Raw genomic sequence first — 26,909 nt, 5'->3', positions numbered from 1 at the left:
CTGAACAACAAGTTCAGAGGCAGAATCCAGCAAGCTACAGTCCTCATCAGGGCCAAATTCAGTTCCCCGTCTGGGTCTGTAGGGCCATGAGATAAGAACTGTTTTTATATTTTTTAATGGTTATTTAAATACCGACATAATAGTCTCGACTTTGCTCGCTGGCCAATAAAGTGTGTAATATTTATGATCCTTTAAAAATATCTGCCAACTCCTATAACTAAGGCATGAAAAAAATCCCAAGACAGCAAATAAAAATCCCAGCTAATGTTTGCTGAGAGCTCACTGTGTATGCTCCACTCTGCACACATTATTTCATCTCCACAAAAAGGCTATAAAGGAGATATTATCCCCTCTTTACAGAGGAGGAAACTGGGTCATAGAGATAGTAACTAGCCCGGAGCCTCACAGCCAGTGAGGGTAGAGCCTGACACCAAAGCTGCTTCTCCATCACCAACTGAGATGCTTGCCCAATTCCCTTTGGAGGAAACACATGAGCGAGCTTTCAGCACAGGACATGTCTGAGAAACAAGCTCTTATCTGGCTGGAAAAAAAGGGAGACAGAGGCCAAAAATAGGTCAAATCATGGTGGGCTCTGAATGGCAGGCAAGGAGCTAGTCTGCAAACAGTGCCTGGTAAGTTCACTGTAATACTCCTCATTCAGTAGCAAAATACTGAAAACAACCTAAATGTCCATCACCTAGAGTTCAAATAAATTATGGAACATCCATTCCGTAGAACACGATGCAACTTTTTAAAAAATGAGTATCTTCTTTACTGTATCTGTCAGCTACTGCTGTGTAACAAACCGCCACAAACTCCCAGTGGCACATAGGAAGCACTTATTTCTTAGTTGTCTTCAGATCAGCTGGGCTCAGCTGGTAGCTCCAGGCTGCAGACTGGGCCCGTATCTGCTTCACTCATCTCCTAGGCTCCTTGGACCAGTGGGCTAGATGCGTGTATTTTTCTCATGAAGATGGCAGGGCACAAGGAGAAAATGGAAACGATCAAAGTATCTCAAGCACTCCGCCCAGAACTGCACTTTTTCAGTCCACCTTATTCTATTTGCCTCCAAAGAACATGGACAGCCCACAATCAAGGAGCTTTCAACTTTTACAAAGGAAGCTGGAAAGTCACATGGCAAAGACTGTAGATTTATGGAGATGTGAAGACTACACCAGTAATTCAACCACTGCATATGCTGTTAAAGAACAATACCCAAGATGTATTTTAGAGACTTGCCACAGATGACACTAACCCTTAGTCATGGTGACAGCCACGTACATTGTCTCTCCCTTAAACTAAGGCTCTCTCAGGGTGAGTCCAAAACAGGAGAGAAGGGAGCAGGGCACAAACTGTACAAGAATGACACAGCCATTGTTGTTGTTCAGTTGCTAAGTCACGCCCAACTCTTTGTGACCCCATGAATTGTAACACACCAGGCTCCTTTGTCCTCCACTGTCCCCCAGATTTTGATCAAATTCATGTCCATTGAGTCGATGATGCTCTCTAACCATCTCACTCTCTGCTGCCTTCTTCTCCTTTTGCCTTCAATCTTTCCCAGCACCAGGGTCTTTTCCAAGCAGTCCACTCTTCCCATCAGGTGGCCAAAGTACTGGAGCTTCAGCATCAATTCTCCCAATGACTATTCAGGGTCGATTTCCTTTAGGATTGAGAGGTTTGACCTCTCAGCAGTAGAAGGGACTTGCTGACAAAAACTGGTTAGAACCAACTAGGTCCAAGATGGCGGAAGATTAGACATCCAGGGGAACTTGAAATTCATTATATGCTCCCTGTAATTTGTTGTTGTTGCCGTTTAGTTGCTAAGTTGTGTCTGACACTTTGAGACCCCATGGACTGCCACCCACCAGGCTCCTCTGTACATGGAATTCTCCAGCCAACAATATTGGAGTGGGTAGCCTTTCCGTTCTCCAGGAGATCTTCCCGACCCAAGGACTGAACTCACGTCTCCTACATTAGCAGGCAGATTCTTTACCACTGAGCCACCAGGAAAGCCTGTCCCTGTAATATATTAGTTGCTAAATGACACACCCCAGGGGCCATGACAGTTCTGAGGCAGACCATAAACTGCCAAAAAGTGGGGGCTGGCCCAATTCCTGGAAATCTCCACCCCTTCTCCAAAACAGTTGGAATAATCCTCGCACTCATTAGCTTATGAAATTACCCATGCCATAAAAACTAACCACCCCATATTTTGGGGCTTCTCGCCTTCTGAGATGGCCCACACTCTGTCTGTGGAGTGTGTTCCTCCCAAAGCCCTTCTCACTTCTTGAGACAGACCACATTCTGTCTCTGAAATGTGTATCTCTAAATAAACCTACTTCTTACCTATCACTTTGTCTCTCACTTAATTCTCTCTGTGATGAGACATAAAGAACCTGAGCTTCATTAAGCCCTGAGACAGGACCTGAAAGACAGTGGGTTCAAGTCCCGATCTGGGTTGTGTGGTTTCAAATCCACATCTGACCCAAGCCCTTTGATGCCATCCACTCACATAGCTCAGTGTGTTTAATATCTGTTCTGCCCACCACCCTGGAAATGAAGCAAGCGCCATCTGTTCCACCTGCCACCTTGGACATGATGTAGATGACAACCATCCTCCCACCCCGTCATTCTGCCACATCTCCAGCAAGGCCCCAGCACAACTGGAGGAGATGCTGAGAGAATGATGGACGAGGGGTCCTGAGCCTGCCCAGCTGCCCATCTGAGGCCCTATTCTGCCCAGCTCCACCTCGAGGTGGAGCTCCTGGTCCAGACCCATGTTGCCAAAGGCTGTGCCACCTGCCCCCTGCACACGACCTCCCCTCATCACCGTCTCTCTCCCTCCTGCATCCGCACATCAGGGCCCCTGCAGCTTCTCTTCCCTCCAGAGTTTTCCTCAATTTCTCAATTTCATTTTAATAGAAGAGCATTATGAATAAAGTCCACAGGCCAAAATCACATCTAAGACACTCAGTGAATCAGAGCCAGAAAGACTGCCTTTGAGAACGGGGTCCCAGCTGTCCAGACAGGGCACTGAGGTTAAGGCCAGGGGAACAATCCTCAGTGGTCCAGAGTGGGAGATGGGGAGTGGGCGTGTGGCAGAACAGGAGGCAAGTTCAGACTTCAGTGTGTGTGTGTGTGTGTGTGCGCGCGTGCGTGTGTGTGTTTTTGTGTGTGTGTGTTTGCGTGTATGAACATGCATTTGCATACAGAAATGGGCCTTGAAAAGTCTTTGTGATAAACAACAAAGCAAGATTTTTTAAAAATTCTGAGTGATCTTTCTAAACACATGGGCTTACTATATAGCATGTGGAACTATATTCAGCATCATGTAATAAATCATAATGGCAAAGAATATGAAAAAGAATATATATGTGTGTATGTGTTTGTATATATAAAATTACTTTGCTGTACATGATAAACCAAAATGACATAGCAAATCAGTTATACTTCAATTCAATAAAATGAAAAATAAAAATCTTTGTGAAAATGCCTTTCGAAATTATAACAACTTCCAACTCTGGTAATGAAGAAACAAGATAATTCAAACCAGCCCTTGTGCTAAAACTACTAAAAAGTAAATCTGGAAAAATATTTTTTAAAAATACTTTTGAAAGCATCAAAGAATGAACAAGGCAAGAAAGAACTCTCTGGTCCCAGATCTGCCAGAACCTAGAGAAGGAAGGCCAGACCAGAAGCCCCTCTAGCCCTGTGGCTTGTATTCTGGAGAAACAGCTGGTGTTTTATCAGCCTGTTGGGGCCAAGGGATAAAAAGTCATGCTGAGGCCCACCCAACGTGGGAGTCTCATTACCACCCACTGAGTGGAAACCCCCCAAAGGACTCCACTCTCAGGACAAACCCACAGAAACACAGCCCAAGCACCCCTGGGTCCTCCACACACCCTCCTGATATGCTGGGTCCTCCCAAGGGCAATGAGCCCAGGGCTCACCCGCCCACTTTACGACAGAACAGAATTCCCATATATTAAGTGGTTGCAGAAGTTCACAGTGGTGGAACTTCTGTTTTTATTTTAGGATGTGCTGTTAGCCCTATCTATGATTTCTTTGATGGCAAACTCTTGGTTGGAAACTCAACCTCAGATCATCACAATGTGCCTAAGGGAATATACAATTCCCTTTGTGACAATCAACTCTGTTACACAGTTTATGAGCTCACATGGCAGCTGAAATCAGATCCTGCGTCTATAAATGCAAATTTGTGAAATGCTCTATATATGTCAAGCAGCTGTGCTGCTAAGCAGAATGCCTAGAATCAGAAAATCTGGAGTCCAAATCCTTGTTTTACAAACTGAAGGCCGAATAACGGTAGGCAAATGACCCATATTACTGAGTCTCACTTTCCTCCCCTGTGATGTGATGATGGTAATAATAACGATAATAATAAGACTATCCACAATACTCAGAGGGACATCAGGAGATGTGAAGTAAGAGGCCCAGTGCACTGCAACTACTGAGGGCTTAAGTGCTTAATACATGTTCAGCATTACTAATGTCAGCAGAAACGTCCTCAGAGATACCACAGAGTAACAGATACAATAATGGTAATAGTAATAGTTAATAATAATAATATTAGCTATAAGTAGTGAGTCAGAGCTTGTCCATGAGTCTAGAACTAATGGCTTTGACTATCCCAAGGTAAGTAATTGAAGGACTAATATTTTTATATGACTGTAAAATGCCGGGCCTAGCATCACATGCTTTGGGAGTAAAAGACTTGACCTCTGACCCTGGAGGCTCTGGGTTTTGTTGGGCGATAAGAAATGCACACACAAGGCTGTGGGCCCACAGGAAAGGAAATGAGGTTGTCTTCGAGAGGGAGGGAGTGAGGGATGGGCAGGGAAGGCAACCAAGAGCTCCAGGAAATTCAGAAATGACCTCAGTCAAGCCGACGGGGGAAGTATGACTGTGGGTTACCGTATGCACAGAAGAGAAAGGATGTGCATGCTTTCATTCCTTCCCCCACGGAGGGTTCGGAAGAGGCAGAGACCCCAGGCCCACCCCCTCCACTCAGAACTCAGCTACTGTGTCCGGGCCGGAGACACAGCTGGGGCAGGAGGCACATCAGGGACCTCACTCACCCTCTCGGGCAGTGTCTCGGGTCAAGGGGACGCCGTGATCATCACTGGCAGCCTTCTCAGAGCTCTTGGTTCTCACGCCTTTTCTATTGATATTTTTACCTAAAAAAAAAAAAAAAAGAGAGAGAGAGAGATGCCTTTACTTCCCTATACGTCAGAGTCATCCCAAGATGGTGAGACTCAACCATCTTTTCCTGTAAAGCAACCGTCTCCACCCTCTGCCTCCCCAGACCCTAGTGATGGCTCCTTGAACCCTGAGAGGCTGGTGGTTACAGGAAAGGAAGTGTGTTATAGTGAATGCCCAGGGAAATAAACACGGTAACCAACAATGCACACCTGCAAGTAGCTACTATTCTAAGGCCAAAAAATGTCCTGTGGGGGTAATTTTGGCCCTCCCCGGCACTCCAAGAGTGACACTATGATTAACTGATAAAATGGATAAAATGGAGCTGGAAGTCCAGGCCTCTGAGCCTGGAGCTAGATTTCCTACCATGCTGGGCTCCTCCCACCTAATTCTCTCCAAGGTCCCAGCTGAGTACCTGGAGGGCTCTCTCTGCTCACAAACACCAGCTTCTTTTCAGCCTTCAGATCATATTTTCTGTCCACCAGAACTCAGTATGTGTTGTTTCTCCTCTGCAGCATCCTTCCATACACTCTCCACCTATTTCACTTCCTCTGATCTCGCTTACTCCTTGGAAGGAAAGTTATGACCAACCTAGATAGCGTATTTAAAAGCAGAGACACTACTTTGCCAACAAAGGCCCATCTAGTTAAGGCTATGGTTTTTCCAGTAGTCATGTATGGATGTGAGAGTTGGACTGTGAAGAAAGCTGAGTGCTAAAAAATTAATGCTTTTGAACTGTGGTGTTGAAGACTCTTGAGAGCCCCTTGGACTGCAAGGAGATCCAACTAGTCCATCCTAAAGGAAATCAGTCCTGGATGTTCATTGGAAGGACTGATGCTGAAGCTGAAACTCCAATACTTTGGCCACCTCATGCCAAGAGTTGACTCATTGGAAAAGACCCTGATGCTGGGAGGGATTGGGGGCAGGAGAAGAAGGGGACGACAGAGGATGAGGTGGCTGGATGGCATCACCAACTCAATGGGCATGAGTTTGAGTAAACTCTGGGAGTTGGTGATGGACACGGAGGCCTGGTGTGCTGCGATTCATGGGGTCACAAAGAGTCGGACACGACTGAGCAACTGAACTGAACTGACTGATCTTGCAAATCCCACTCAACCATGCCCTCCTTGAGATGGCTTTCCTGAACTGCCCACCTAAATCACTGCCTCCTTTGGTGGGCTCTGATAACACCTGTCTCTGGTCAAGTTGCTTCCTTGCGGAGCCTGAGGCAGGGGTTCAGTGCATGTAATATATTGAGGGAGGGCTCTAAGGAGAAAAGGTGGGAGGAAGCAGGATGAGGCAGAGGAAGGAGGTAAGCTAGGCTGGGTCCCCAGCCAGAATCTGACTCAGCCTAACACCACGGGGCGCTCTGGAGCTGACACTGCACACAGTGTTGGCCCACCGGGAGACAAGGGGCCGCCTTTCCCAAGCTGGTCGGTCTCTGGCTACAGACTGATCTACTGGGGGTGGGAGATGTCACCTTCCAAGGGTCAAGCTCCAGACAAGGGAGCAGCTGTGAGTCATCACAGCCAAGCCCCAGCAGCTGTGGGAGGGGCATGCCTGGGTGGGAAAGAGGAGCTGGGGGGGTGTCAGCAGCCTCCACTACAGTTCTGCTCCCTGGTCTGGGATAACATCATCACACACGTGCAACACATGTTCTGTTCACGGGGGCAGGAACTGTGTCTGGTTTTGCTCATGCTCTCCCTCCAGAGTCTGGTTAAGCCTGTGATGAACAAATGATCATGAATGATTATGAGTCAGTGAATGACCAATAAGGAAAAGTAAGGGGAGGGGAAGATCTATGGAGAAAGATGCTTAGTTTGGACTTTAAGAAACAAGCTGAAATACCAAAAACATCAAGTGGATTGTGCCAATTAATGAAGTCATTCCAGATTAAATTCTAGAGTCACCAAAAAAAAAAAAAAAAGAGATGTTTATCAAGAAAACATCATCAAAAAAATCAAGGGTGCCTCATGCCTGGCCAAGGGCAATTCTCTCTCCATCATATTCTTGGGTGATACCTGCTGGGTGTATCTTTCATTTTTAATATAAACTTAAAAAAAATCACAAAATTAAGAGTCCTCCTAGGGTCAAGGAAATCAATAAACCAAAACATTCAGAAAGGCCAGAGGAGGAAGGCTGCCAACCCGAGTGCAGCTGATGACATCAGCCTGATGTCACTTGGCATCTGTCCCATTCTTGTGGGGACGGGTGTCACGGCCAGTGATCTCCAAAGATGATTTCTTCTGAAAGAGCCTGATGGTGAGTCGGTAAAAATCTTGATTGTTTGGAAAATTGGGCGCCATAACTTTAGAGACGGACGAGTCTGATTTGGCAGAAAGATAAGATGGTGGTGGGGTGGGGGCGGAGTCTTACACAATGTAAGAGGAAAAAGCCAAAGTTCTGGGGAACAACATTCCATCCAACATTTCCCAGAAGCCGGACATTCATCCCAGGCCTTCCCTCTGCCAAGTCACCCTCTCCGGGGCCACGGCGGGCAACACAGGAGATGGAGTCGGAGAACGCGGTCCTGCAGACACACTCAGCCTCACTCCCCTGGGCTGGATCCTCGCCCTGCGCCCAGCTCTGGGAAGCCAAGAACGGCCCAGATGTGGGGCAGAGGTCCTGTCACCCCTGAGATCAACATGTGGGAAACAGAGTCCCCACAGGGAGTGGCAAAGAGGCAGAAATAGACAGGGCCCCTGCCACCTTCTCTAGGAAGACCTACTTCTGGGATATTTACCTACAGATGTGGTTCCAGCCCCGGGCAGCCAGGCTCTGCCACTGCACTGACCACGTGTGTCCTCGGGGCACTCATCTCTCCCCTCCTGTGCTCCATCCCCTCATCAGTGAAGTAAGGAGACACGGTACCCGCCTCGCTGGAAGTCATGGGAAGGACACAGACGACATATATCCAAGCACCGGGGGCAGTGCCTGACCAGTGGTGACCAGTGAATAAAAGACAGCCTCCCTCTTCTCATTGTTCATATGCGTCCCGAGGACACATGGTTACAGGGCATCATCCCAGTGGCTGGGCAAGTAACAGCCAACACGTGGCCCATGAGTCACAATTTACAAGGCATCCTCTCATAGATTAGGGCTTCTTCGGTGGCTCAGCGGTAAAGAATCCGCCTGCTGACGCAGGAGATGTGGGTTGGATCCCTGGATCAGGAAGATGCCCCGGAGGAGGAAAGGGCAACCCACTCCAGTATTCTTGCCAGGACAATCCCATGGACGGAGGAGCCTGGTGGGCTACAGTCATGGGGTCGCAAACAATCGGACACAACTGAGCAACTGAACACGCATATAGGTTCTCATGGATTAAAACATTCCATCTTGGCAAATACCCATCGAGGGCAGGAAGCTTGCTGTGAACATTACCCTACAGATGGGAACACAGAGGCTCAGAGGAGAAGAGACCCTCCCAAGGTCACTGAGAGAGCCAGGAGGCAGCAGAGTGGGAGCCAGACGCCCGGCCTAGGCCCTTCCCAACCTCTTCTTCTCTTGCAGCGAGAAAGGCAGCATATGGTCTGTACAGATGAAAGGAGAGAAGTGGAAATAGTGCTCAGAGAAGGAGCCGGAGCCAAATCAACATCTCCATCTGGGCTGCGTGACAAAACCAAATTCCTTAAAAGTAGCAAACGGAATTGCCAGTGGGGGCCGCACATTCTATTCTGGTCCCTGGTGATAAATATCAAGCTTCTTGGTTGATAGGAAACTATTTTCCCCCCTCTCGATATACAAGGAGCTTACAGTAGCAGCCCCAGAAACTGAAACAATTCTTTGCTGCATATTTGCATTTTCCCCAGGAAATTCCAGCCCCAGAGCATCAGCTCTCTCTCTCTCTCTCCTGAAGGATGCAGCCCTGAGCCCTGAGCCCCTCACCGGAGGCTCTTGTGAAGGACCCCGCCTGGGGAGGAAGGTCCTGGCCCCAAGCCACTGAGGGTTCTCGGAGCTCCCCAGAGAGGCCGCCTCACGGCACTGGGACAGACGATAATTTCACTTTCTCAAACAACCATGGGACCAAGAAGGATCTTGCAAAGGACATGAAAAACCCAAACTAAGCGGTTAGAAACTGGAGCTCCCTGTGTGCATTAGCAAGAAAAGGGTCATGACATGGGGTGGGGACTATCCTGTGCCCTCTTTCAGATCCCAAACCTGACAGGGCCAAGCTCCTGGTGGGAACAAGTTTCCCAGGGATCAGGTAAAAGCCTGGGGACCAAAAGGTTGAGTGGAGGAAGGATGTGCTTGCTTCGGTTAGCTAGCAACCTGAAAGGTCTGAGCTGGAGATGGAGGCACCGGGTGCAATTTCTTAAGTTTTTTTTTTTTTTTTTTAACCAGGACTGGACCAAAGTCTATCGATCAATCAACCAACCAGCCAATCAATCCATCACAAGCGCTTCTTCCCACCCACTACCCCCACCCCCGACTCAGCCATGTCTTCCCTGGGAAACCAGTGAGTCAGCCCCTGGCCCCTGTGAGCAGGCCTTTTGTTCAGACGACTTGGTCTCCACCAGGGTCCCTGGGGCAGAAGGGACAGCCCCTCCCAGTCTCTCGGTAGCGGAGGCAGCCTCTACCTTCCTGACTTGCAACCAAGTAAGAAGCCCTCAGCCTTTAAAGAGACACCCCCAGAACAGCAGCAGGTGGGGTGTGCTGGGTCCTGCCAGGGGCACTGCGGGTATCTGCAGTCTCGGTTTGGGTTCTGCCTGGAACCAGCCTGGGACAAGGCCTTGTGCTGCAGGAGTGGCCGGGGGAGGCGATTATTTCATGAAGAGCAAGTGAAGACGGGAAGGCAGTGAGACTCGGAGAAGGAGGTGCCAACAACCCGAGCTGCGCTGCTGTCAGGAAGCCATCAGGACTCAACGTGGCTGCGGGACCTGGAGATCCTGCATCGAAGCTGCCGCTCACCCGTCCCTCAAGAGACTGGGAGGCTGTGCCTTGACCTTCTAACCTCACACCACCTCGGGAAGCTTCTTCTTCTTGCTATTACTCCCCTGTCACAGTGACGGATTCAAGGCGTGAAGACGTCACCTGTGCCCACGAGTGGCACAGCCAGATTCTGAATCTCTCTGAATCCTGAACAAACTCTGCCAAACCTGTATACGTGCCTCTCATGAACCAAGTATTCCATAAAAGTCTGACACCTGAAGGTGTCCTGTGTGGCTCTGACCTTCCTATGATGCCCAGATCAGTAGCCAATGGGATGCCAGTCAATTACAGACACGAGCCCTTCCCGTGGCCATTCCAAGGCAGCCAGATTTTATGGGTTTCGTGATCCCAGGGAAGCAACAGGAACCTAAGAAGGTAAGAGAGGGCAGAACCACTGCTGGAGACGCCACGCCTGAGAACTCAGGCTACCTGACCCCCCTGGGGACATCCAGAGAAGACCCCCACCTCAGAATTCCAGGTTTCCAGGGACTTCCCTGGCAGCCCAGGGGTTAAGGCTCTGTGCTTCCACTACAGCGGGCAAGAGTTCGATCCCTGATTGAGGAACTAAGATCCCGCACGCCATGAAGCAAGGCCAAAAAAGAAAAAGAAAAAAAAAATCCATATTCCAGGGCCCAGGCTGCTGTTTCCATGAGACCTAAGGCACTGTCCTCCGTGAGACCCCACAGTCGGGGATGCTCAGGGCACACAGGAAACACGATGGCTATCTTTAGAAGCCAGGCCTCCAAACCCAGCTTCTCCAAACATGCAGGTGTCTGCCCCTTCATCACCCACACACAAGCCCGGGTTTCTAGAACCACAGGCACGGTGGGGACATCTGCCAGCATGAAGAGTTGACTTTGGAAAGGATGTTGGAAACAGAGGTGGTGTCTCAGGAAAGCTGCTTGCTGATGTACATGAGAAGACCTTTTCTATAAAAAGTCCTTTCCCTTGGAATTCTCTAGGAAGTTGATCTGGACCAAAAAAAAAAAAAATTGGATTTAACTCTTCCAGAGAGAATATAATACCATGCTGCAAAGATTTCTTGTTATTTGTTTAGGTGTGTTGATAGCCTTGTGACTGCTTTTAAAGTATGCAGGGAAACATTTACAAACACATGCTCCTAATCCTCACACTCCAGCTTGGCCCAAGAGAAGACATTTCCAACCGAAGGGCAGAGTGTGCAAGAAGCCCTGAAGGGTGCTGAAGCAAAAGCTTAAAAGTGAAGCTCTTTCCAGCAACTAGCTGGCAGTCCGTAACAGAAAGGACTTTGTTTACAACCAAATATGCTCATATAACAACTCTCTGATTGTCGCCAGCCCCTCCCCTTCCCAGGCCGGAGTAGAACACAGGACAAAGTGCAAACTCGCCAATTCTGGGCACAGACATACAAACAAACATGGCTCGCTGCTCACTCTGCAAATTCCATGGGCTCAAGACAGAGGGCCAGAACCATGGGTGTGATGCAGGCAAGCGTGTATTCCAATAGACGTGCATGCTCCCCAGCCCTTGAAGAAAGCAACCAACAGGTAGGAACCCAACAGTTCAAGGCTACTTCCAGCCCAATGGAAGAGGGGGAATAAAACATCTTCAAATCACCGACTGAGTATTGTTCGTGAACTTGTTTGTTTTTCACCGCCTCTTGGGGCAGGGAGCAAGGCGGGTCAGTTATGTAACTATGGTTTACTTCTCTGATGCCTTTTTTTTTTCTCTAAGAGGAGTATGGTTCCAAACCAAAGCCATCAATTTGGAGATGACATGGAAAGCACACCACACATCCACTTGCATGCCCAGACTGTGGTCCCTCATCTCACTCTTCACCCTGGGATGATGAAAATGGGGCCCAGAGACTCACTCTTTGGACCTCCAACTGCAGGGATCTAGAAAATATTGAATTTGGCGAGAGACAGTTGAAAAAATGAAATTAGAGAGAAGCAGCTTACCAGGTCCTTGTGAGGAAGAACATTCTAGCAATCAGTACTATTTAGCCAATGAACAAGCAGCCTTTCAAGGTGGTGAGCACCCATCAGTGAAAACATGGGAGCCTAGACCAGTGTTGAAGTAAATTTTCAAGCCCAAGATGGAGTTGCTTTTGCCCACAGTGCCACATTACCAAATTAAAACTTACATAAACTTCTTGGCACTGACAATCTCCTCCTGACCAGAAGTATTCAGTTAATCCCCAAATGCCAGGTCAACTCTGGGTCTTCTCACCCCAAACAAAGTTGACTGTGTCACCCCAGCCAACCAGATATTTTCTATTTTCTTCTCCTTGCTCTTTGTTCTGTAAAAACTTCCCGCCTTCTGCCCCATTTTGCCATTCCCCACAAGGAGACTGCCTTCCCACTTCATGAAGTGCTAAAGTTAGTATCACCTAAATAGTCTTCTTTAACCATTTTTTTAACACCAAGTAGTCTGCTGGCAGAATCTTGCAATAAATAAGAACTTGCATGCAATGAACACTTAGGTTCCTTGAAGATCTAAAATTCTGGGATTTACTGACGTTCACAACGAGGGCCTCAGAAACTGTAAGAGACTGAGTCCTACTCAATCACAGACAAGGATTCCACAGTCCTGTATCCTGATAGGGGTGGTGGTTCCACAAATCCATAGATGTGAGACAAGGCAGAACTACACACACACACACACACTCACACACACACACACCCACCCGCACACACACAAGAGTGCACATGAAAATTGGGGAATGTCCGGTGATGTTAGCGGTAAAGAACCCACCTGTCAATGCAAGTTAGACGTAAGAGACACAGGTTCAATCCCTGGGTAGGAAAGGTCTCCTGGAGAAGGAAATGGCAACCCACTCCAGTACTCTTGCCTGGAGACCAAGGCAAGGACTGAGGAGCCTGGCAGGCTGCAGTCCTTAGGGTCACACAGAGTTGGACACGACTGAAGCGACTTAGCACATCATCTGAAAGTTAAAAGTACTGTACCAATGTCATTTTCCTGTTTTGATACTGTGTACAGCGGTGATTCTGAGCCCACCAGTGACATGTGACAATGTCTAGGATATTTTTGCTTGTCACGACTCGGAGGAGGGTGCAATTAGCACCTTGTGGGTCAAGGCCAGGCATGTTGCTAAACATCCTCCCATGCACAAGACAGCCTTCCCCATGAATAAACACACACACACACACACACACACACACACGTCAGCCCCAAAATGGCAGTACTCCCAAGGTAGAGAAATCTTGTACTGTAGTTATAAAAGATGCTATCACTGGGGGAAGTTGGGAGAAGGGTACACAGGACCTCGTTGCATTATTTTCACAATTTCCTGCCTGTCTATACTTATTTCCAAATAAAAACTTAAAAAAAAATTTAAGATTCCACTCTATTCATTATATAAGGGCTCTACTCCAGAATCCATCAGCCACTCATGAAAAAATGCAATACTCTCAATTAACCAAAGGATTCGGCTATCCAAGCCACTTCCAGGAGAATGTCGGTCGTGAAAGCCATTGCACACGGGTGGCATGAAAAAACAGCCAAGAGTCAAAGCCAAACTCACACCAAGATCAAATCCCCAATGCCCTTGGCCCCTTAAGTAAACCTTCCTATGGGATTCAGACAAGACTCCCCCTAGACCCAGAGGCACAGAGCATCTACCTCCCATCTTCTCTTGAGCCCAGCCTTTATGTAAGATACAAGCTATGTGGAAAATATTTTATCATTTGGGAAGACAAAGCACATGAGAGAATTCTCAGTGAGCAGTTATATATGCTCTTACATTCTTCTTCTCTAAATCTAACCCCTCACTCTGACCTCAGTGCCTAGACAGTGCACCACCCACCCAGTCCAAAAGCTCACAATGAACATTCCCACTGTGGCCCCTAAGATATTATAAATGCCATCCTAAGATATTATTGCAATCTGCTTATGAAATGGTCCAACACAGAGATGAATGCTTCTATTACGTCATGTTTGTTGTTGTTTAGTTGCTCAGTCATGTCCAACTCTTTGTGACGCCATGGACTGTAGCCCACCAGACTCCTCCGTCCATGCAATTTTCCAGGCAAGAATACTGGAGTGGGTTGCCACTTCCTTCTTCAGGGGGTCTTTCCAGCCCAGGAATCAGACCCACACCTCCCACACTGGCAGGTGGATTTTCTACCACTGACCCACCAGCAGAGGAGCAGTACCTATAACAAGTCACCCCTTAAGGGAGGCAAAATCATTTTCTCTTACTGTAATTTCATTGCACAAAACTATCACTAACTGCCCTAAGCAAAGTTATTCTTAACCAAACTCTCTGACCTCTCTGACTTCAGGTTCAGGATAGAGGGTTCCACTGGTCAAGGGCCAAAAAGATGAGGATGGGGAGAATCAGAGCTAGAAGTATTGGATCAAGGTCACACTTTGCTTGTCAGAGTTGGGGCGAGGTGGTCTAAAAAGCCCCAAACTGTTTATTAGAAACACACCCTGAAATGGCAGCAGGCCTGATGGCTGAGTCTCTGGAGCTTGCAGGGACCTGTGTTCAGTTTGGGGAATCAACGACACCACTCTCAACACCCCTGCAACTACCCTCCAAGCGTCCGATTCCAGTGTGTTCCAGGAGGGTGGGGCCGGGCCTTTTTGCTCTCCCCTCCCCCAGGACCTCACCCGGCACCTGATGCTAAGCAGGCTCCTAGTAACGACCTGCAGAATAACGAGCAGCTCAGAAGGGACCGGCCCCACCACGAGCTGACACACGAGCTTGTGTTGAAAGGCTCCTAGAACAAGTGACAGAATAAAGCCAGGCCGCCGTCACGTGCGGATGAAGATGCTGGGGTCAAGAAGCTGAGTACTGAGCCCCAGAACTGCGATTCAGTGCAGTCCTCGGACTCCCAGTCAAGCCTGGGGCTTCCCCACGTCCACCCGGCCACCCCCCAGTACATACCAGAACCTAACAGATGTGTCTCCCACCCACCTCGACCCACCATGCCCAGGCCGCACTAACCATGTGGCAGATGCTAAAAAACAAAAACACGTGCCAGCTTGATTCACATGACCGAACAAAAAAGCTCTTGAGTCAAAAGCACAGGAGAAGGGCCTCCAAAGCTGCCACGCCGCCAGCAAGTGACCCTGAGTAGACTGCTGACACGGTCAGAGCCTCAGTTTCCTCATCTGCAAGGTAACAAGAATATGCACCCCTCGGAGCCCAGGGAAGAATTAAATGAGATGGTTGCCCATAAATCTCCTAACAGAGTCACAGTCTACACAATATGACTCTACACAGACTCTACACAGAGTCTACAAATACGAGTGCCTTTTCCCACTTCCATTCCTATTATTAAACCAGTGTGGTTTTTACAAATCTTAACAGGCATAATTCCCCAGAAAATATGGGGACTGCTGGCTCTGTGCAGGGCGACACAACTCACAGAAGGGCCCGCAGGTTTACAGTCACCCACAAACTCAAATCCCTGGAGAAGGAAATGGCAAGCCACTCCAGGATTTTTGCCTGGAAAATCCCCTGGGCAGAGGAGCCGGGCAGGGTACAGTCCGTGGAGTCTCAAAGAGTCAGACACGGCCGAGTGATTGAGCACACAGCACACAAACTCGAACATGGCAGGACCCCTGCCGCTTCGGCTAAGCGCAAAGTTGCTGCTGCAATGGGCCCCCACGATTCAGGAGTTCTGGACCCCCATCTCTGCACCTTCCCCATGGCCTCGCTGCTATCCTCGGTGAACAGTTTAACCAAACAAAGGTGACGCCTTACGTGCCAGGAGCTGTGTGACGGTGCCACCACCGGCAGGAATCTCCTTTCAGGGAAGGCCGTTCCAAGGCCGGCCGGGGAACTTGGCCACAGTCCTGCTCTCACTCGTCAATCCTGAAATATTAGGACGGCAGCCCTTTGCTATTTGAGTCCAGAACATTTGTGACAATTAAGAGAAAGTCCTCTATTCACAAAGACTGTAAGAAACTGAATGGAAGCTATTTCCCCAATTGGCAGGCAGAACATGGGGATGCATTTGAGAAGGGTGGGAGGGGTGGGTGGGTCCCGGGGGGCCTCTGGGCTTCCAGAAGTCCAGCAGCTCTGGCCCCTCCTGGGGCTGCAGCCCAAGGCTCCCCAGCAGAAGTGCTACCATCCTAACCCCTTCCTGGGCAGAGGATCCAAGGGACCCACAGAAATCACGAAGCGGGGAGCTTGCAAGGGGACCCTCGCTGGGGAAGGGCCGGCCAGCTGAATTCTTCCCAGAAGGCCACTAAGCCAAAACAGACCCCCACTGGTGCCATCACCAAATTGGAAATTCACTCTCAAGAAAACGCCCTAAGAGAAGACTAAGTAGGCAGTAAGATCCTTTGCCCAGTAAATCTCAAACTTGGCGCTGAGGGACCGGCTCCCCAGGCAGCTGAGAAGAGGAGCTGGGCAGGTTTCAGTTCTGGGGCTCCGGAAGGGCCCGCGGGATGCGCGATCAGTGCCTAAGGAGGTGGGGGCCGCGATAGGGGGAGTTCGCGGGGCTCTCTCATCCCAGACACACGCAGAGGGAAGCCAGCTGTCGCCCCGGACCGGCAGGCCATCGCTGGGACAGGCACACGGCTTCGGGCCGCCCAGCGCCGCGAGTTTACTTACCTGGCGGAGCCAACTTCTCCCTCTTGGGAGCTTTCTTGGGCTTAGTCGTCGCCTTCTTGGGCGGCCTGGGCTGGGGTGGGCGCGGCCCCCGCTCCCCCGCCCCGGGCCCCGCGGGCAGCGGCGGCGAGAAGGGCTCGGGCTCGGGCTCCGGGCGCGCGTAGGAAGGCTCCAGGCTCCAAGTCTCCTGCACGTTGTCGTCGGGGTCCTCGACGGCTGCGCCCTGGGCCCCGACCCCGGCCGGGGTCACCGCCAGGAGCGCGAGGGCCAGCGCCAGCGCGGCTGCCCCCCGGCGGGCCATGCCCGCTCCGCCCCGCGCCCCGGGCAGGGTCACAGGCGCCGGGAGCGCCGGGCGGGCGGCGGGCGCGGACGGCGGCGCGGGGCTGGGGCGCAGGGCGCTCAGCAGCACGGGATGCGGAGGCGGCAGGCCGGCGGCGCGTGTGACCCGCCCGCCGGGTTGGGCTGGGCTGGGCTGGGCTGGGCTGGGCTGGGCCGGGCTGGGCCGGGCCGGGCCGGGCGGGCAGGGGCTCGCCGAGGCTCGGGGCGGGCGCAGGGGGGCCGGCCCCTCCCTTCCCTCCTCCCCGCCTTTCCCGCGGACCCTGCGGTGGCTGGCCCTGGGAACCATCCATCCCGTTAACTGTCTCCAAACCTCTCCCCTTCCCCTCACCTCCCTCCGAAGCCGGCCCGGTGCTGGGAGCCTGCTTCCCCAGAGACTCCAAGGAGTGTGTCCGTCCGGACGGTCGCTCCAACCGGCTTAGAGGTTGGGGAACCGTGACCCACGATGGGCCAAGGTCCTAAAGCAAACAAGCCCCGAGCCTAGCCTCCAGCTCTCCTGACCCCTCCCTCGTCCCTGGTTCCACATGAGACAGGGGTTCCCCACTAGCCAGACAAAGCTTTCCCTCCACCTGACTGTGATCTTATTTCAGGTACTGTGGATGGCCCCCAGGTCCCCAGGTTCCTTGGGGTCAAGTTCGTGAGGGCGGGGCCTAGCGTCCCTGGAAGTTCTCGTCTCAAAGTGTTCAGAGACTCAGTCGTATCAGACTCTTTGCTACCCCATGGACTACACCCCGCCGGGCTCCTCTGTCCATGGGATTTCCCAGACAAGGATACTGGAGTGGGTAGCCATTTCCTTCTCCCGGGGATCTTCTCAATGCAGGGATCGAACCCGGGTCTCCCGCACTGCTGGCGGATTCTTTACCCTCTGAGCCACCGGGTGCCCTGATCCGTCTCAGAAGTGACTCTGCCAGGTGGGGAGAGAGCTGGAGTCCTCCTAGGACTGCTCCAGTGTGACTGAGAGCCACAGGGCATATTTGGGTCATCGGGTGAGCAGATTCCTGCTCCAGGGCCCACCAGGCTGGCAGGGAGCTCACCACCTTTTGAAAAAAGTACCATCCTGCCACCAATAAAACTCTCTGTTCGCCCTTCGGGCCGGGATGTTGGGGAAGTGTGGCCTGCCCTGGCTGCCTATTGCGGTTGTAACAAATTACTACAACTGTAGTGGTTTAAAACAACACGTACTTATTATGGGACAGGTCTGCAGGGTAGAATCTGAGTGGGCGTCCTCAGGCTAAAATCCAGGCTTCAGTTAGCAAGCTGCATTCTCTAGTGGGGCCTCCAGGGAAGAATCTTGCAGGCTCACACGGGCGCTGGCTAGGTCAGTTCCCGGAGATGGTACCCCTGAGGTCCCGTTCACTGGCCGGTCTTCAGTCCGGGGAGCTGCCCGAGTCCCTCCTCTTGCTGTCCCCGAGGAGATTCTGGTGGCCTCTCTCTGGTCCTCGCATATGGGTCCTGCATCTCAGAGCCGGTGCTGGCGTGCTGAGTCCCTCCAGTGGCCCCAGCTCTCTCCCATTCTGCCACATCTTCCCTCCGCCCAGTTGGGGAGAATTCTCTACTTTAAGGGCTCCTGTGATCGGATGGGTCCACTCATAATTCAGAATAATTTCCCTCTCTTAAGGTGGTGACCTCATCCACATTTTGCCAGGTAACCTACTCCATTCACAGAGCCCCAGGATTAGGGTTGAAGTGTCTTTGGGGGCTTTTTTCTGCTGACCCCAGGGACAGCCTGACCCTCAACCCTTGGTTGGGCTATCACCTGCCAGTCCCTGGGACCCTACCATTCCAGGACGCCACTGGGCTGGGTCTGGGCACCCAGGCAAGTCCTCCTCTTTTCTTTGAAGCTACACTTTTGAGCTCACATGGTGGGCAGACTTGGGCTCTCCTCTGCCTCTGGCCTCCCTCATTTACCACCTTATTTTCTCTCCTTGTCCCCACGTAGACCAATAACTAGGCCATCCTTTTCGGCAGGTCTTCTGGGCTCCCAGGCCTAAGCCAAAGCAGAATGGCTGGGGGGTGGGAGGTGCAGCTGAAATGGGCCCTGCCCTATCTCTGAGGGCCAGGAGTCCCTGGACCTGGTTTTCGAACCTCTCAGAACATTCTGGAACCCAGAGCCAGCAGGGGTCTCCAGAGTGAAAGAGGAAGAAGGCCTCCTTCCCCCTCTCCACTCTCCAAGCTGGCCTGGGCCGAGCTGGTCCATGACCTACTTCTGGATGCCTGCCTACCCTCCTCTGGGATCTATCTCCTGGGCTCACTCAAGGAGCTCTTTTATCTACAGCCAGGCACTTCAGACAATAAATTAGTCCACACAGAGAGCTTCACTGGCAAAAAGTCAGCAAGTGATACACCCAGAAGTTCCAGCTGGCTGTGCAAAGCACAAGCAAGAGAATCGCCTGGAATCCTCCAGGCAAGGTTGCCCCCTGCACCACCTCCACCAGAGACCCCAGAGCTGGCTAAATATGCAAGCCCCACCCCAGACCCACAGGGTCTCCTGGGGGTGGGATTGTGTATAAGTTCCTCACATGATTCTGATATAATTAAAGCTTGAGACTAACTTTCTGCCTCTCATTCTTCAGGGAAGAAAACTGAGGCCCAGAGTCACCCACAGATGCAAAGTAAACTACAGCCAGTCAGATTAAACCCTGCTTTCCTGCGTTGATCCAACAGCTAACGTCAGGCACTCTGCATCTTGATGGCCCCAAACCCACAGGTTTTGAAAACGTGTTACTTTCCTGGCACCTCTTAGGTAACTAAAATAACATACACCTACTCTGTGACATCTGGTAAACCATCAGAAAGTGTCCCACTCAAACGTGATTCTCAACACATCCCTCCATTCAGGAAATGAATCGCACTAAATGCTGTTCTCTGCGTTATTGCTTGCTTGTTTGTTTTCCATGGAGAGGCACATAATTAAAGCAAGCAGAACAAATAGAACAAGAATTGGCACTGACGCCAATTCTCTCAACACGTAGCAGCCCACTGTATGGTTCCTGGAGCCGTCTTTGTCTTCCTCTGATTCTCCATCGCTAGGGCTGACTCGTCTGGAAATGTGCAGGGCACAGCCAGAGTTCGTCAAGTTTAGGAAAAGGGGTGGCCAAGATGACCTCATTCTCCTGTTCACCAAGTCTCATCCTGCTTTTCAACCCCAGCCTGTCTGCCAAGGAGGAGTCCTCATGCTTCAGCTTCCCAGATGAAGACTTTGCCCCATTCATGCTCTACCTGCTAAGAGCCGACATGCCCCTGGTCCTATTGCTTCTTCTGGCACATTAATCATCTCTTCCTCTGTTCCCACTGGCAGTAGCTGGTCCATTGTTCAGCACCCCATCCCAGATTACCAGAGCACTTGCTTAGCAGGTCCCCCTGCTTCTGGTCTTTGTTACTTGTTCACCCCACATGGGAAGCTACCAACTTTCTCCCTGAAACATCCATTTATAATGTTGCTCTCCTATTGAGGAACCCCAAGTGCTTACCCAGCCCATGGAAACCCAACCCCTCTGCGTATGACTCACATACTCATCTGAACTTAGTTCTCCCAGAAGCAATGATAGGAGTACTCTTCATTGTCCCTGTACAGTCTTTAAACTCTTTATAAACTGGTAATTATTGAAATCTGCTTATTTTGCATCCTCGACAGACACAATAGAGTACAAGAAAGACAGAAAATTCTCGGTAAGTCTTTGCTGCATGACTTATCTTGGCTGAGGGCCTTTCATGGCATTAGGAAAGAGTGCTTCTTTCTGAGACCTTTCTGTTCTCAACCTAATAAAGTATTTATTTAACTTAAGTCTAAGACCCTAACAAAGGGCTATTATCATCTCCCAATAGTGTAAGCAGAGCTCAGTAAAGTGCTAACTTATCTTGGATATTTGCCAAGCTTCCAGCTGGGTGTAATAGCTGGAGCAGATTTGGAAACCAAAATGGCAGCTCAGGACTCCTTCTGTTCTCTGAATTCTTCAAATGGTATTTTGTTTGATTTTTTCATTGCTTGCTTCAGCTGGGAATCTGTCATGTGCATTTCTGTTAAGCAAAGTAAGCCAATGTTTATTCATTCATTCATTCATTCATTCATTCATTCATTCCTGAGACTCAGGATTCTGCTAAGCCAATTTCTGTCCCACAACATAAATCCGTACTTGTCAAATAATCCTCAAACACCTTACAGAGCTAATCATTTTTCAAATATTTATGAACCCCAAAGAGAAGATTTATATGTTAAGCTGCTTGACAAGGAACAATAAGAGTGTACAGGTCCAGAGAACATTCTGTTGAAGCAAATGTTGTCAAGACATCAATACTTTTATAGCATTTTTCATAACGAACTTTCACACCTGCTCATTTCCCTAATTATCCCCGAGACGTTTACACTCAGAGAGAACGAAAATGAAATTGTTTTGTTTTTAAGATCAGTAATTTGAAAAATTATCTGCTATATAAAGAAAAATACACGTTCAGGCACAGTCATTGCTAAAAATATAGTCTCAAGATAGCTGCTCACAAAGAGAGATACTAAGTTGTTATGGCAACGATGATTATAATTACAAAGCTGCAGGGTTTTTCCTGTTCATTACTCTGTTGAGATGTGATGGTTTAAATGGCAGTGTCCTTTGTAATATCCTCAGTCTCATTACTGCATAATTACCCATTTCATATTTAATTTTCAACATGTTTGTTCTCACTCTTAGACGCTATAGATTTGGCATCTTTTGATAAGCCTTATTCTTAGTTCATGGTTCCTCCTCCCCTTGCTGCTCCGTTTCTCTCTCCAGTACTGCCTCTGCTTTGCGATTTCATTTTTAGTTTGACCTGGGGAAACTTGCCTTGGCTTGAGATATTCCACTTGCAAACACTAAGATGCTGCTGTCAAAACTGTTAAGAAATCATACCAACAGACACCTGGGGAGACACTGAACTCAGATTAGTCAGAGACTGCTTAGCATCCCTGGAAATTCAGCATTTCTTGGTCACCTACTACGTACAGGATAATATGGTAGATATGACACCTCTGACCTTCGTGAGGGTTTCTCTCTGTGCATCCCCTCCCATCTCCATCCCTCTTGGTGAGTCTGTGGTCCGGTGGTCTGTTGTCTGCATCCTGCTGGAATGAGCATCCTTGCCCTCTGATTTCTGATTGGTTATGGTCAGTGAGAGGTGTCAGCAGGAGATAGGAGGATGGGGGAGAGAGAGATCTAGGTACTTCTCCTCCCCCCAACTCTTCCACATCCCTCCCCACTTTGGCCCCAGGGGTGCAATTGGTGGCTGCATCTTTGTGTTGTCTGGAAGCCTCTTCTCTGCTCCTATTCTGCAGGCTGATGGGCAGTAAAGACTTCCTGTAGATCTAAGCCTACTCCCACTAGTCTCTGGCCCATCACATGGTCCACGATGCACTTAGGCAGAGGCCCCTGGTGCTGGTCAAAAGGATTCTTGGAGTGGCTTTAAGCCACTAGCACATCTTTAGCCCCACCTTCCAGTGGAATTGCTTAGGATCTAAATTCCTCAAATTTGGAAATTCTGGAGCTACTCCTATGGTCACTTAATGCATGAAATCTTAAAGAGAAAGAGCATTAATCTCTGTGGAATCACTAATTGCATGAAAGGGAGCTCACTGGGGTCTGTGGTTAAGATTCTGTGTTTCCACTGCAGGGGGCATGGGTTTGACCCCTCATTGGGGAACTAAGATCCTGCATACCACACAGCCAGAGAGAAGGATGCTCAAAGTTGTTAGTAACCAGAGGAACAGAAATTTAAATGATGAGGCATCAACTGGCAACTATTAGCTGCACAGAAATGAGAAAGCTGAAGAGTGTCCAGTGCTGGTGATGAGGTTATAGGACAACCACCACCCCTCACCAGCTTGGCAGGTGGGCAAGGGGGCAGGTGACCTTCATCTGGAAGGCAGACTCATTTTCCCTAATGCATTCCTAATGAACTCATGCCCACCGTACCTGTGTTCTTTATTTGTCTAAGAGAAGACATTAAAGATTATGGACCCAATGGAAAAGAAAAATCTATCTGAGAAGTATTTTTTTTAATCCCTAAAATGCTTGTACCAACAGAGAATATTGTATTAACCAGGATGCAGATTATAGAAACAATGTCTACATTGCCATTTGAACACAGAAGACCAGCTTAACTGGTTTTTTTCTTTTCCACCAAATTGAATAAACCAATCAATTGCATGACACCATCTTCTAGAGTCAGCCAAAATTAATGGTTTGGTAATGCCAATTAACCTTTTATTCTTCCATAACTTTCTATTGACTTTTAGGAAGTAATAGATATAGGAATAGGGCAATATATTAAAAAGTTTTTGTAATATATACCCTTTTGCCATGCAGAGACTGTATTATATAAGTAACCCTGAACAATAAAAAAAGAAAAGTAGATCCTGTTCGCAAGCTACAGTAACCTGACCGAGATCACAACACTGATCATATATCCAAAGCAGAGCAGAGCAGTTTGTTTTTTTTTTATTCAGTTTAATTACATCTACCCTTAAGGGCACAATCAGGAAACACGCTTTTTTAAAAATTCTTGGTGCATTCCTTCACACCTGGGTTTCACTGATGACTTGACCCAAGTTGTGAATCACACGCTGAAAAGCAGAGTGCTTTAGATCGTGCTTTAGCCACGATCACTTCCCTTCCCTTCCCCTCAGCACGTTTTCTCCTCCGCGTGGAAAGGAGGGTAAGTCGTCACATCCACTTATAAAGTCTGTAGCTAAGAATCCATTTCTACTTCTAAGAAGGTTGAAAATCTGATCCTTTGTGTATCCAGCCAAAATTGGCAGCCGTGGTAACGACCTGGATAAAATTCTTAAATCTCTTTTAAAACCAAGCTTCCAAAGTCCAGTGGATAAAACAGAAAGCCTGTTTGTTTATTGTTTCCATTCTCCATCCCAAGGGTGGGTGAGGGCTATTCAATATTCAAGTGTTTAAATTTCATGTGTATAAACAGCCTCCACACATGATTACGCATCCAGGAGAGGCCCATCCGAGGACCTGCAGCCCAGGGCACTAATAGGTTACCCATCAGAGGCAGACCAAGGTGGACCTGAGGGCCTGTCTCTCCCTGAGTCTACACCTCACTAGCTGGAGCAGGGGCCAACTGTGCCATCCTGGCCTCAGTTTATGCATCTGTGAAGTGGGAGAATCTGATCCTGACCTGATAGAGAATCGTGGTGAGACTTTAATAATATGATGCACATAACTGCTTAGCTTGACGCTTGGCACGTAGTAGGTGCTAAGGGAAGGGAAGCTGCTGCTCTTATTTGTTGTGTGTATCTTGTCCTATTGGACGTGGTGCACGCTCATCACTGTCTAATGGAGAAAGGAGACCCCACACGTTGCACTTCATCTTTCCTGCCACGCTCCTCCCCCTGACTTCTGCACAGATTTTGCCACTACCTGGATGCTCTCTGGCCCTTCCTTTCCTGGAAAACTGCTTGTACCTCAAGATCCCCTCCGGGGGAAGCCCTCCCTGACTGCAGGTCCTCTCCCCTCCCGCCAGGCTGGCACAGCACCCTGCACGTGGCCCCCACGACCCTCATGCAGCTGCGAGTTTCCCACTGCCCCACGAGCTCCTCTAAGGAGCGGGCGCAGAAAACACCTGGCTTGTCTCCCACACGCAGAAGGTGCCTGGTACTTGCTGGCTGCATGTCTGCATGAAAAGTTCTTAGCAGCGTAAAAAGCCTGCTTGCTCTCTGGGGCCCCTTCAGTACCTGTCCCAGTGCCTGGAGTACTGGAGGGGCTCAGTAAGCAGTCATGACTGAAATCGACTCTCGAAGTTCATATCACCCGAACTGCATTTTTCTCCAAGTGACCCATCCAGCCTTCCAGTGCAGCCTGGTCCCTGAGACACCCACCTATCCTTTATCATCTTGCGGCACCTTTGTTCCACCCGGCCCTCTGGTCCTCTGCTGACATGGGTGAAGCTCTCCTATGGATGGGTGCCCCATGTGAGGAAGAAAACCCTGATACTTCAGTGAGACCAGAGACCAGGGAACCCTCCTCCCTGTCTCCCAGTGGTGGAACTCAGGAGCTGGGGGAGAGGCTTCACTGTGTACAGAGAGCACTGCCCAGCTGTCCCGGCCACTTTAAATTTTACAAGGGATCTTGTTCTTGAAGGAGGAAAGGAGGAAAAGTCGGAGCCAAAGCAATGAAATTTTTTAACACCCAGAGATCCAAATTAAACAAGGTTTGCCAGACACAGCTACAACTTGACAAAAATAGGAGATTTTTGGCCGCTGGCATGGGTTAGCCTGGCTGGACCTGTCCGTCTCCCATTGATTCCCACCCAGTCAGAGGAGCTTTGTGAGTCTGTCCCATCTCAGCTAAAGCAGCTCCTTCTTTGGAAAAAAAGAAAAAAAATTAAGGAGGCTTATAAAGTGAAATGAAAATAGCATAACAATGAAAATCAGCATACAAGCTTTTCTTCTTCAGATGAAACCTTTACAGATATTAGTTGTATCAATGAAATCCCTTTCAGCCTTTAGGTCTTGGCTAAATGTCACTTGCTCAGAGAGCCCGTCCTGGAAAATTCAATCTCACAAAGGACTTCTCCCCTCATTTCCTGGCTCTGCATCCTTCTTTTCCTTCACGGCACCCAGAACACCTTGTCACTGTTTTCTGATGCCTCCGGTTCTTGAGTCAGTAAGAGAGAGGCTGACTGAGAGAGTGGACCCTGGATCAGTGGACATAGGAGACATGGGTTCAATCCCTGGAGCAGGAAGATCCCCTGGAAGAGGAAATGGCAACCCACTCCAGTATTCTTGCCAAGATAATCCCGTGGACAGAGGAGTCTCTTGGGCCACAGTCCACAGAGCTGCAAAGAGACAGACATATCTGGGTGACAGAGGACACGCACGCGCACACACACACACACAACTGAATCTCCTTACAGTACACCTGAATCATTGTGAATCAATTATATGCTTCAGTTGAAAATGCATAAAGAAATAAGGGTGGTGGGGGAGGGTTGGATTGGGAGTCTGGAATTAGCAGATGCAAACTATTATATGTAGAATGGATAAACAACAAGATCCTACTGTATATATAGCACAGGGGACTATATACAATATCCTGTCATAAACCATAGTGGAAAAGAATTTTTAAATTATAAACAAATCAAATTAAATAAAAATAGGGCCCACCTCACAGATTTGTTGGGAGTAAATGAGTTAATTGGTGTAAAGTGCTGAGTTTAGGGTCTCACTGTGGGAAGGATTAGATTATGCCCTTTTCACCCCCACTGTTAGCCTCTCGGTTTTATTCACTAAGGGAGAGAGACTTCCAGGCTTCCCGGTTGCCCCCAGGTCTAATCTGCTTCTCGTCAGCCCTGCCCATTGCATCTGGCTCCTCATGTCCACCCAGCGACCCCTCCCCGGTACCTGTGAACCCCAGTGTCACCAGCACATCCCCTCCGGCCCAGTGATGTCCCTCATTTCACTGCTGCCCTGCCTCCCACCCTCAGCCTCTCCCAACTCCATTCTCCATCCATCGGGCTTTGAGACTTCTCTCCCTGAAACTTGAATTTCCCCACCTTCTCAGTCAGCAGACAGGCTTACACCCTCGGGTACTTCCCGGCCATTCACAGGACAGTCCCCAAACCGCAGGGTCCGCATGCACTAAGCCACCTCCCAACACTCCCCCCAACTCTCCACCCCACCAGCAATGTCCAGATACAGAAATGAGGTCACATCATCCCCAAGGTTCCCCCCATTCCTGCTCACCCACGTCCCCCACCAGGAACCACATCACCAACTGCAGGAAGCGTCCCCCAGCCAGCCCTTCCACCTGCTCCCACTCCAGACTCCCACATCTCCACATTTCATTCCAGAAGTCTCCTCAGAAACATGAAA

General features: G+C 49.5%; 1 protein-coding gene across 2 annotated transcripts in view; it reads right to left on the bottom strand.

The window, feature by feature from the left end:
- The window catches only part of CPXM2 (carboxypeptidase X, M14 family member 2), a 134,755-nt gene extending 117,574 nt beyond the window's left edge, over positions 1-17,181 (bottom strand). Inside the window, exons 1-2 of one of the 2 annotated variants that reach the window (XM_043476159.1) lie at positions 16,721-17,181; positions 5,100-5,198 (exon numbers count right to left, since the gene is read on the bottom strand). In XM_043476159.1, the coding sequence (XP_043332094.1) occupies positions 5,100-5,198; positions 16,721-17,018 (397 nt within the window). In that variant the 5' untranslated portion in view covers positions 17,019-17,181. The remainder of the gene's footprint in view (positions 1-5,099; positions 5,199-16,720) is intronic. The other variant, XM_043476160.1, reaches the window with a different exon arrangement.
- Positions 17,182-26,909: the final 9,728 nt, after the last annotated feature.

This window comes from Cervus canadensis, chromosome 8, assembly GCF_019320065.1.
Source record: "Cervus canadensis isolate Bull #8, Minnesota chromosome 8, ASM1932006v1, whole genome shotgun sequence".
NCBI lineage: Eukaryota > Metazoa > Chordata > Mammalia > Artiodactyla > Cervidae > Cervus > Cervus canadensis.
This window is presented reverse-complemented; position numbering and strand designations above follow the sequence as displayed.